General features: G+C 40.8%; 1 protein-coding gene across 2 annotated transcripts; it reads right to left on the bottom strand.

The window, feature by feature from the left end:
• Positions 1–4261: 4261 nt before the first annotated feature.
• Positions 4262–11903, bottom strand: ola1 (Obg-like ATPase 1). Of its 2 annotated transcripts, none has more exons than XM_081380649.1 (11): positions 11752–11903; positions 11023–11123; positions 10334–10477; positions 10104–10231; positions 9753–9928; positions 9547–9627; positions 8851–8948; positions 5094–5234; positions 4861–4957; positions 4663–4785; positions 4262–4584 (listed from the first exon to the last, which is right to left on the bottom strand). In XM_081380649.1, the coding sequence occupies exons 2-11, from the start codon at positions 11121–11123 to the stop codon at positions 4483–4485; spliced, it is 1191 nt and encodes a 396-aa protein (XP_081236775.1). In that variant the 5' UTR covers positions 11752–11903; the 3' UTR covers positions 4262–4482. The 2 variants fall into 2 exon arrangements, with proteins under 2 accessions (XP_081236775.1, XP_081236774.1); XM_081380648.1 differs by having other exon boundaries at positions 11211–11848.
• Positions 11904–12466: the final 563 nt, after the last annotated feature.

Below are 12466 nucleotides of genomic sequence, written 5' to 3'. Positions count from 1 at the left end.
TGTCTGTGTGTGTCTGTGTGTGTGTGTGTGTGTGTGTGTGTGTGTGTGTGTGTGTGTGTGTGTGTGTGTGTGTGTGTGTGTGTGTGTGTGTGTGTGTGTGTTATTCGAATATCTCTCCAACCGTTATTGCTATGGATTTCAAACTTGACAGGTGTCTCGCTACGGGCATGAGTAAGTGCAGTGCCAAGTTTGACATTGTTAGCTTGGAGTTCACTGTGTAGCCTGTTCCCTGAATCGTGTAGTTCAATGTTCCACATTTATTGTATGTCATTTTACGTCAGTGTCAGTATTTGCTTTCTTCCATGCACAAATAAAAATGTCACTGAACTTTGCTGTGTAATTGTAACAATGAGCACTCAAATACAACAAACCAACAATTACTAAAAACACACACAAAAACTGATTTTGCACAGGCATTTTGCACTGCTCCCTGAATCGACGCGCTTATTCATTTGTGGATGTTAACTGAATCTGTAAGTCAGCTATGCTGTTTACTTCTGAATATTATATTTCATTCTGGTGCGCTTAACGCTATCGCTACTGTGTAATAGTAGCCTATGCTATTCACCAACTAAACATATCCTATTCAATGCGTTCACAGTCTCTTTCACGGGCACCATTTGTAGTTGTCTATTCACAAACTGTTTGCTCAAGCATAGCGTTTTCTCTGAGTTCACTTTGTGCTTTCTACAATGCACAAATAAAAAAAGTCACTGAACTTTTGCTGTGCAATTGTAACAATGAGCACTCAAACACACCAAACCAACAAATACTAAAAACACACACAAAAACTGATTTTACACGGGCATTTTGCACTAGTTACTATAAATTACAGCAACACCTCCCCCTTTGCCTTTCAGATGAGGCTCATGTTTATAACAGTAATCTTGCGGGGTGGACTCATTTAAAGTAATGTAATCGTTTGGTTTTAGCCAGGTTTCTGTCAAACACAGCACATCTAGGTTATATTCTGTAATCATATCATTAACAATAAGTGCTTTTGAAGTAAGCGATCGAATATTCAGCAACCCAAGCTTTATCATTTGCTCATTTGTATTATATCTGTTGAACATCAACTAAATGTTTACCTTTGATGGGTTTGGAAGTTTTTTGTATTTCCTAAATTCGGGGAATAGACACGGTCTCTATATGATGATATCTAGGTGAAAGAGGCTCTATGTGATGGGATTTATCTGACCTTGGTGACGTGAGATGGCTGGCAGACGGTCGGTTTAGCCAGTCTGTCTGCCTCCTGACCTGAGCCCCAATTCATGTTTGAGCTCTAAGACTATGTGCCATATTACTTGAGAGAAGAGCAGCACCATCCCAGGAGGGACTTTTCATTTCCTTAATTTTCGTTCCTTCCTAAGGATTGGCCGGCCACAGGAGCATGGAAGACTGCTATGGCCGCCACGTATACTTTGAGTGTGGAGGGGGTACGACCCACGTCCAGTAGCTCTTGTAGAAATGAAAGTACCATTGGTACTTCACATGAATAGGGGTCTAGGTTCCGAGCTGAGCATCAGCTGGTGAACACTGACCACTTGAGGGCATAGAGGCGTCTCGAAATGCCTAAAGAGGGCGACTGGGCCATTCGTGGGCCAGCGCATCCCTGTTCTTTGCAAAGAATGTTGGGCAGTGAGAGTTGACTTCTGAGGCGAAGAGGTCCACCTCTGCCCTCCCGAAGACACTCCAAATTAAGTGAACCGTCTGAGGGTGGATAGACCATTCCCCGGGGGGGACATTGTCTCGAGATAGCATGTCTGCTCCCTGGTTCAGTATACCCGGTACATGCGCCACTCTTAGCGAGTGCAGGTTGGCGTGTGCCCATAGCAGAAGCTGCTTGGTCATGGTGTACAGGTTGCTTGACCTGAGACCTGGTGATGTATATATATGACACCACTGCCATGATGTCCGTCCGGACCAGGACGTGGTGTCCCGCCAGGCTTAGGAGGAAGATTTTCAGGGCTAGAAAGACTGCTCTCATTTCGAGGCAGTTGATGTGTAGGCATTTCTCCTAGGTTGGAGACATCCGTCTTGACCACCTTCCTCCTCGAGACTCGACCCATGCTTACACCTGACTGGTACCAGTTGGTGTCTTTCCAAGGGGCCAGGGCTTTGGTACAGCCTTGGTTCACCATGATACGCAGATGGCCAAAATTCCACGCATGGGCTGGGACTCAGGGCTTCAGCCAGCGTTGGAGGGGACGCATACGCAGTAGGCCTAACTGGAGTACTTACAATGCGGAGGCCATAAGGCCCAGTGCCCTCTGAAACGTTGTGAGGGGCAAGTAAGAGCCCTCTTTGAACGAAGCTGCTAGCTGTTGAATGGAGAGAGCGCGGGTTGGCATGAGCCAAGCTCTCATCTGAACAGACTCGATAACTGTTCCCAAGTAAGGTTATACTTTGGCTGTGCGTAGGTGGACCGAGTAGGGTGCGCGCCATGACTATGTCAATGAGAACAGCCGCCCTGAGTGAGTGCAGTTTCTGCATGGTTTTTGCCCAGGCAGGAAACGCACTCACGGTGCTCGTCTGTGCGATGCAGAGGGGCTCTGCATGTGACAGTTGGGGCGCGCCATTTGAAACAACGTTTGCTTGTCCTGAGGCTTCCTACGCCATAAACTAGCCTACTTAACACAGTAACAAACAATGACGTCGATTTTTCCATATCATTCCAAGCGCAAGTCCGATGATGAAACATTGGAATAACTAGTTATTTTGTGATTATACTAACTTAATCAGTTTGAGGCAGTGTTCATTTCGTTAACAAAAACTATGACGAAAAATGTTCGTTGACGACCTTTTTTTCCCCTGACTTTAAAGACTAGAGGATGAAAGACGACACCCACGTCATTAAACGATAACTGTGACACGTGCAATATCATTGACGAAAAAAGCAGAGACTGAAATCATGTGTTTAAAAAAATAAAAACTTGACCAAAACCACTTGTTTTTGTCGAATAAAGGAGACAACAGATTACAGTTTTTATGAGCGTTCATTATGAGCTTACGGTTGCCAGATTTCAGTCATTTAAACCCCCATCAGAGCTTTTCTGTTAAAAGAACACTTTTCTACCCTGTCTTTAGTGTCTGGCAACCACGCGCTCTCTACACTACTGAAGAAGTGCGATGATCTGAAAAGTAAACTAGAGTTCAGCGATCTTCATTTGAGATTTTCTACTTAAAGTGTCATTCAAAGTGTGTTCTGTCACAAGCCACTTGCGCTGTTTGTGCGACTAAATCTGCGATCAAAATGCAACCTCCAGAGATCCAGCAGTTTTTAATGTTGATCATATTATACATTATTGCTCTATTTTGCAACGAAGGCCACAGCAGAACTGCAGCACACAGCGGTAACGAACACGTCACGCTCTGTAACAGGCAACCACTACTGTCCCGTTACTATAGCTAATATTACAACAACATCATCTTGGTTCTGTGAAATGTTACTCACGTATCAAGCAGAAACAAAGCAACCTCAGCATCCGTTTTCAGGCCTTCTCGCTCTTTAAAGTCTCTCCAGTGCTGGAAAGCTTTTCCAATATTAACACGGGTTCTAGCTCTTGCCCGGTCGTAACATTTCTTTTTCCAATTATATTTCTCTGACCTCTTCCTCGTTTTGGTAATATCTCAGCCATCACTCTTTCTACAAATGTCCCGCTTGCTCATCTCTCTCCTCCCTCATCATGAGCGGATACACGCCCCATTGCTGATTGGCTACAAGTGTTGTGGCGATCGGTCCGATCGAAGTGGTGCCCACTGCAGAGCCAAATGACGTCCAGCTCCGCCTCTCTTAACGTCTTGGGTTGAGCTTGACCTAGTCCAGCTCCACCTGTGGATCTAATGGGTGGAGGGATAGAGTTATGGGTAGGGTTTTAGTTGGACCTTCTAGCTCCACCCATTACACCAAGAGAGGGGGAGTTAGATTTCATGCTCGCTCCACCCATGGCTGTGCAGTGAGCAGCCTCTTGTCCCATCCACCTTGCGCGCACACACACAGGACAGTACATCTAGCAAATATTCATAAAAATTTTTTGGTGGTTGATTTTCAACAGCACAAAAGTACTAAAAATTGCATTATTCAAATTATTTTTCCTCCCAGATGGTTTCTGTATTGCTAATACATTTGCTTAAGTTAATCTCTATAAATGTGTTTTCACAGCAGCTTAATACTATAAATCCCATCTGACATCAATGCAGCACATACACAATCAATATAAATGTATGAGACGATTAGGAAAGTACCTTGAACAGAAAACACTTTGGTCTGAGGAAGTGTTTTATTAGAATAAACTGCTGTGTGACATGCAGCTTTTGTAAGCAGACCAGCCTTTACATTTATTTCAGCCATCAGCCAAAATAATAAAATAAAAAATAAACCACTAAGGTGTGATTGTGTTTTAAATGTTCCGAAGCCATAAATGAAGAGACGCAGCAGGTGCCACAGATGGTACGTTCCAACCAACTGGCATAAGGATGACTTCACTTCTTCTTGGGTTGATTAGGTGTGTTGAATTTGAAGAAGATGATGTCCCCATCCTCCACAATATAGTTCCGTCCCTGTTGTCTGTATTTCCCTGCAGCCTGCAAGTATTCGACACATTTTCAGTTTTCAACCTTTAAAAATCTATGCTATTTTCAATTATCTTTTTAAGATCTTACTTTAGCAGCGTTTTCACTGCCTTCCTCCTTAAAGTCTGTAAATTTCATGACTTCAGCCATAATGAAGCCTTTCTCAAAGTCTGTGTGGATCTTTCCAGCTGCTTGTGGGGCCTTGGTGCCTTTCTGTAAGGTGTTTCAGAGGTGCATCAGAAATATATCCCATGTAAAAATGTGTCTGTGAACATGTGCTTTGCTCACCCTGATGGTCCATGCACGGACTTCGTCAGGTCCTGCTGTGAAGAAGTACTCCAGCTGCAAGGCCGCATACCCACTCTTGATGATCTTAGTCAGAATACTGAAAAAAAGAAAAGAAAAAAACCATGACCAAAAATATGATTGACTTCAGAGCATCAGTTTAGTACTGCTGAAAATGCTTTTTGCATGTGAAAAAATATGAAGTTTCTTAAATTGAGCAAAGAGCAAATCCTGACCTCTGCGTTTTGTTTTCCTCACAATATTTCTGTTTCTCTTCATCAGTCATATCCTGATATTTGCACTCAAATCCCCCACTGAACGGGATGACCAGCGCACCTGGATCATGAGCATCAACCCACTCCTTGATCTTCACCAACCTACAAAAGAAAAGATAGCAAATGTTTTACATAAGGGCTCTAAAACTCAAATCACCTGGGGACGAAAGCCAGTTCTCCATCGGGGACCAGCTAAACTGTTGCAGCACAAATGTTTTAACAACCATGAATTTGGACTAATACTGCTCTACAAGTGTACTGGAGTAATGACACCTGAGACTGTGTTACTTGACAACCGCATTCGCAATTCAAGATCAAGCAAGAAGCCGTGCCAAAAAGTCCATCCAAAAATGAAAATTCTGTCATTTTCTCACCTTGTCATTCCAATCTGTGTAACTTTCTTCTGTGGAGCACAAAAGATATTTTGAAGATGTTGGTGACCAAACAGTTTTTGTTCCCATTGACTTCCACTGTATTTTTATGGAAGTTGAAGGGAATCAAAACTTTATGTTTAGTTCACAACATTCTTTTTTTGTGTGTTCCACAAAAGACTGAAAGTCATACAAGTTTGACATGAGACATGAGAGTAAACGATGACAGAATATTAATATTTTGGTGGACTATCCTTATAAGAGACAAGACACATCACTATCAGGCTATGATGTAACAGGCAATTATTTAAAGATATACATAATCAATTAACACAAGACATTTGTAAATAATTTTTGCCTCAGTTGGATGAACAAAATAAAAATAGCTTGTGTAGCTGTGCTGTGTCAAAACTAGAAACAGGGGGTACAGGTTCTACATTTCTTGAAGGTGAATTTAAGGATAAACTATTAAAGGTGCAGTAAGCAAATTTCTGAGAAACGCTCTTGAAAGTGGATCGGACCATGCAGCACAATACACTTGTAGTCAGCAGTAGGGGACATATCATAGACTGTAAAAAAATATCGACGTAGTGTCCGTGACGTCACCCGTAGGTTTCTGAAGAGCATTTTTGAAGCCTTAAGTGGGCGGAGCCGGCCGTCGCCATCTTGGCCTTGCGTCACTCCCGGATAACAGAAAATAGGCAAACAGGCGGGGCGTGAGTGGAGCTGAGGAGCCTCGCCTGGCTATCTGTAAATCACCTAGCTCAACGTGATCGAGTTAGCTGATGATGTAAAGCCAATTAAACGTTCCTATTTTTGCCCTTCGAAATATTATAATAGTTAAAAGACATGGCTACAAGTGAGACTGTGTATTACTTCGAGAGTGTTTGTGTGTGACAGTGATTTATGTGCAAACGTCCGTCACTCATGGTCGTCAGCGCGGCATTGCTCAAGTTCGTAGAGAGCTTATTCAGTCCATTTTAAATTCTGATTTTGGCCGTCTCTCAAATGGGTTAAACCATAGATATATTGCCTTTGAAGTGCAAGTAAATGCGCTAGAAAATCCGCGCTCATTCATGTGCATTTATTGCACGGACGGAGAAAGCGCCGACGCCCGCATGATTTCATCTGACGGTACATAACGTCGCTGCCCGATGAAACTCACGTATGTCCAAAACGGTTACTTTTCAGGAAGTGAAAAAAACAGCTAATTTCAAAGTCATCAGTTGAACGTAGCGGTTTTTTTTTACATTTCATCTTTCATTCCGAAATAGAATAATGAATGAACGAAAAAGTACACGGACCCAACATGTAGGCTATTAGCCTTTTTACCCGTTATCAGTCTAAATTAATCTCGTTTTTAATTTAACTTAATTTCGTTTTTCTTTATTTAAATTTCGTTTTTCTTTATTTAAATTTAGTTTTTTTCTTTATTTAATTTTCGTTTTTTCTTTCTTTAAATGTCATTTTTCTTTATTTAAATTTAATTTGTTCTTTTTTTAAATTTAGTTTTTTCATTTAAATTTTGTTTTTCTTTATTTAAAATTCGTTATTGTTTATTTAAATCTACCCTTTACTGTGTCAGTAATTTATTAGTCAGAAAAATATTAGACTACCTTAAAAGTATTGCTTGAGTTAACAGGCCCATGCGTTTACATCTCCACAATAAACAGTGACAATTAGCCTACTTCGTCTATTTACCGGTAAATAACAGTTGTAAATATATTGCGAATATATAATAAACTTGAACAGTTGTCAAAACAAACGTTTGCTGATACTTTACCTCACAGAGTTATTCGGCTATCCAATGCTGAGCTTCCAGAGACGCTTAGACCGCGCGATGCCTCCACTGGGCGGGAGATACGCGGCGTGATTGACAGCTTTGACACCAAATGGATATACGTGAAAATCAGATGACATGATTTCACAACTTTTCATTGGTCATTTAGATATGTGAAGCATACTGTATACGGAAATGAACCTGGACATTCTATCCGTCGAAAAATCTCAAAATCGGCAAAATGGACATACGCGGTTTTCATTGGACAGCGACGATAAGCATATTATAATCCATCTGCTCCGTGAGAGCAGAACGAACAAGCATTTATTGACGTTTTAAATTTGAAAACCCCAAAAAGCAACGAAATTGTCAGTCATCCATTAGTGTATGTTCACGGAGGAAAACAACTGAAATACAGCGCTGGTTGTTCTCTCGAACGATAACGACGGAATCCAAAGACGTGGGCTTTGTACCCAAGTATTAAATTGTATGAAATAATCCCGAAAAAAAAGCACAAACACTGCAGAGATGGCAAGTTCAGCAGCTAACATTTGCTGAGGTGAAGTGACGGCTAGTAACAGCAGACAAACGGCTAGCACTGACAGCGGCAATCCATCTGTCACTCAAGTGGCCACACCCTTAAATTTAAATATTAATCAACTAAACGGACGAGTTTAAAAAATAATTCACCCCCCTCACAGTTGTTATGAAGGGCAAAATTAGCTGTATAGACCAAAGCCACATAGAGATCCAGGCTGTAAACATATTTTTTTCTGCTGTAAAGTTGGTAATTTTAACATGAGGGAGATACAGATTTGACTCACTTCTGCAGCCAGGCCAAGCGGCCAGTCAATGAATTGCAGTTTAACTCACTTCCGTGTTGGTTTCAAGAGAGAGACGGGGAGGTTGCCCGCTTGGGACATATACACTCATGATGTGGGGTGGGGGGGGGTAGGGGAGAGAGAGAGAGAGAGAGAGAGAGAGAGAGAGAGAGAGCGAGAGAGAGAGAGAGAGAGAGAGAGAGAGAGAGAGAGAGAGAGAGGGGAAAGAGTTGAAGAAAGAGAGATGGCGGAGAGACATTATAAACAAGAAAAGCTCAGAGGAATTTCACTGGAAAGAGAAGGGTAATGATCAGGCAAGAGCTTTGAGACCTGCGTTAATATTAGAGAGACCCAACTAGGAAGGCTTGAACGCCAAGGTCGCATTGTTTCTGCTCCATACACGAGTAACATTGGTTTTGCCATGTTTCACAGAACCAAGATTCCTCCTTGACGTTCCTTTGTTATCTTTGCAAACCATTATTTTGCATCACTTTGGCTATGATAAAGAGACCATGTATTGTATGTTCATGCATTTTGGGGGCAGAGCAATGAAGGTGTGTTTGTATGGATTGATTTAAAATATATTAACAGTGTTTTTCAGAATTTGTTTACTGCACCTTTAACACTTGAAGGATTGACACGCCGACCAGTAGATTGAGACCTGTTTCACATGGTCCAAATGATGTGTATTACCAGCACTGAAAGGATTCACTAACAGAAGATAAACAGCTAAGATGTCATCTCACCATTTATTCTTTTTCCTGATGTAATCTTTCTCTGAGAGGTTTACCAAGTAGATCATTGGCTTGGATGTCAGGAACAGATACTTATTCAAGACATCAATCTGAAAAACAACAACAAAAAACAGAGTATAAACTTAATCTGAGCAAGTTCAGGCAGAGTATAGAGTTCTGCAGGTATGATAAACTGTATTTTTGTAGGCCAACCCAGAAGGTAACATCACCCTTGTTCCCTCTATAAAAAGCCATTAGGATTTTCCCATTGCAGAAAATAAGTTTTGTGACAAACAAAAGTTTATGTTTCTATAACGTTAAATGAATTTTAGGGCCTTAATACAATCGCCAGAAGTAAAAAGATAGGCAATGAACTACACCACATGACTTTAACGTCATCACCACTAAGCTTCCAACAACTATTTAAATCTACAAGTTTGAAAGCTCAAGTTGAAATAGTTTGCACAAGTGGACAGGTGAGTAGATGAGTTTTCCTGTTTGTGATATGAGTGAGTTATAACTGATGTATTTTATGTCTTAGAATAAAACATAAATTTATCTTGAGCTTCTGTTAAACACAGACCTTATTTCAGACATTTAACCAAAACTCCATTAGAAGGGCAAAAATGCTAACTCATGTCCAGGTTTTAGGACTCATTCCTGCATCTCTATTTTAGATTAAAAATAATGACAAAAAAAGATTTTAACCTCTTTGTCGTTCCAGTCAGGGTAATAACGGACATGTTTCTTTTCATCAACCACCCAGGACTTGATTTTACACATGATGTCCTGCAAGCAAAGAAAACATTAAAAGAAAATGTCAGTGCATGTTTCGGCAGGCTTTCTGTTAAAGTAGAAAGCAGGTTTTATTTCTGCAGTGGTCAGATGCATACTGGGATCTATAGTTCACTCACATATTCAGGTTTGAGTTTTTTGTCTCCACCCCTGACAGAGGTTTTCTCCAGCTTATCTATGATTGGCCCAATCATCTCTTCATCCTTTAACCTCAGCTCCTCATGAATGATCTCAATATCCCTAACTGGGTCAACACACCCCTCAACGTGGATAATATCTTCATCCTCAAAAGCTCCTACAAAAAACAGTTTCATATACATATCATCAGGTTTTTTGTTTTGGTTTTTAACTGACACATATTGTTGAATTATGTCACTCACTCACAGTGTCACACATTTCTTTGCAACTACATGGAAACTTACAGATAAAGAATTTCATAAAATACAGTTTGAAGTTGGCAATCTACTCACGTGTCATGTGAAAGATGGAATCACAGGCACTGATGTGGGAGAGGAAGGCGTTACCCAAACCCTGGCCTGCGTGGGCCCCTTTTACTAAGCCAGCAATATCCACCACATTCAGAAATGCTGGAACCTTACTGGAGGGAAAGGTAAAAGAGAAATGAAGATCATGTCACTGATGTCTAGGAGCAGAACGTGCTGATAATTGTATTATGCAGATGCAGACGTGCAGTGAGCACCTGACTGGTTTATGGTACTGGCAGAGGAAGTCATAGCGCTCATCTGGAATGGGCACACGGCTCTCGTTTGGGTCGATGGTGCAAAAGGGAAAATTCTCAGCCGCTGCCTGACTCTTTGTCAGAACATTGAAGAACGTTGACTTTCTGAGATAAAAGACGAGGACATGGATCACTGACATTTATGCATAACAATTGAACAAGTATTTGCTATATATACACAGAGACCAAAGCTGCGTCCGAAAACCCACTGTCTAGTATGTACTACATACTTCTCCACTGTTTAAAAAGTATGTTCTATTATGAAATTGGGTAGTATGAATGAAATCTGGATGTTGAACATCTGCCATGTTGTCACTGTCACATGACTGCATTGCGTCACTGCCATTCACAACTCCTCTCCCATGGCTTCATGGGACTGAATCTCACCGGAAGTAGTAGGTCATCCAGGTACTTTTTGTAGACAAAAAGAGGACATACTACTCTTTTGGCGTACTGTTTTTCGCATCCTGTATAGTATGAAAGTAGGCATATTCAGACAGAGCGCCAATTTGTTTCCATTCAAAAACAGCTGCCCATCCTGTGGCAGGATTATGTCATTTTCATAATGGACAAAGATCATGAGTCACCATCCTAATAATAAAATAGCACACATGCATAAAGCCAAAATGCCAGCTGGAAGAGACACGTACCCTACATTTGGTAACCCAACAATTCCAATTTTCAACGAAGTCCCAAAACGTCCAATCAGGGGTTGTTGTTTTGGTCCATCACCACCCTTCTTTGGAGGCATCTGTGGAGAAAAACAATCATACCCACTTTCACATTAATGCATTACATAATTAACTGAGAAACACAACCTGTCACGCAGCTACCACACCTTTTTAGGAGCCATGGTAAAATGTTATCAGTACTCTCTTGCAATATTACGAATGGAGTATATTTTGCATAATTAAGATGCAGTAGAAGCCACGCAACGTGTAACTTCTTCGTCTGGCTAACTGCAGAAACTAGTTGCCTTTTCACGACAGTCAAACTAATGGCAGCAGGTTCCCAAAATAGCCCCAGCATTGAGTGTAAACTGACCGGCCCGATTCACTGTAAGAGAGGCTAAATATATGCCACTCCCTGGACCAGAGAAGACATATCATATCCCTGCTTATAAATCCCTGCATCCCAGCTAAGTGACAGCCGGGTTAGTAGAGGTAGGGGTTCTTCATCAATCGCTAGGAAGCAAACAGAGACACACGTGTGCATCCGCAGCATCAATACCCCTATCCCCAATTCATTACTATGTGTAGCAAGTTAGCATGCCGGTCATACGAAGGGGACAACATGCAATGAAAACAGACCATTTAAACAAAAAATACCACGTTTTAGCGATCTATATATAAATATGATAAAGCCTGCGCTTATATCACCTTGATATCACACTATTTCTGTAAGCAGATGGAGAATTTCGCTGTGCTCAAATGAACACACGCTACTCCACACTTCGGCTGACGAAACGCAAAGAACGTGCATACCGGAAGAGTCCTGAATCCTCACATTGTGATTGGTCGAAACCAGTTACGATATAATGACGTTAGTGCATGACGTATGTAACATTTTGTTTCATTTTAAAAACATTAGGGAAATTTAATTTACGATGTTGCACAAATTTTGCCCTGCTAAGCACTTTCTACGTAAGTTTAACCAATATAACTTTTTTGTTTGTTTGTTTATTTGTTTATTGCAACCAGAAACTGTACCTCATGTTTTCTGGCATTGTCAAAATACAAAAGAGGTTATGGAGTTAGAAACTTATTTATAGTTACTATTACAGGGAGTACAAACAAAGCTGTTAAAACTGCTTTTAAAAATAGATTTAAGATTTTCTATTATTTATTATTATTATTTTGTATTTATTTTATATGCTATTTTTTTTTCAACCATGTTGGGTTTCCATGTTTTATGGGGACATTCCATATATACATAATGTTTTTATACAATACAAACTGTATATTGTATTCCCTAACCCTAAACCAACCCATCACAGAAAACCTTTGCATTTTTACATTTAAAAACAAACAAACATAATTTAGTATGATTTATGATCTGTTTACCTCATGGGGACCAAAAAAATGTCCCCACAAG

The sequence above is a fragment of the Scardinius erythrophthalmus genome, assembly GCF_964197995.2.
Source record: "Scardinius erythrophthalmus genome assembly, chromosome: 12".
NCBI classification, from domain to species: Eukaryota; Metazoa; Chordata; class Actinopteri; order Cypriniformes; family Leuciscidae; genus Scardinius; species Scardinius erythrophthalmus.
This window is presented reverse-complemented; position numbering and strand designations above follow the sequence as displayed.

Excerpts from the sequence above, each read along its gene's own strand:
- ola1 (XM_081380648.1), bottom strand. Across the intron at positions 5,235-8,850 it reads ATCAGGAAAAAGAATAAATG|GTTGGTGAAGATCAAGGAGT; the intron begins GTGAGATGACAT and ends TTTCTTTTGTAG. Across the intron at positions 4,585-4,662 it reads GCAGTGAAAACGCTGCTAAA|GCTGCAGGGAAATACAGACA; the intron begins GTAAGATCTTAA and ends GAATACTTGCAG.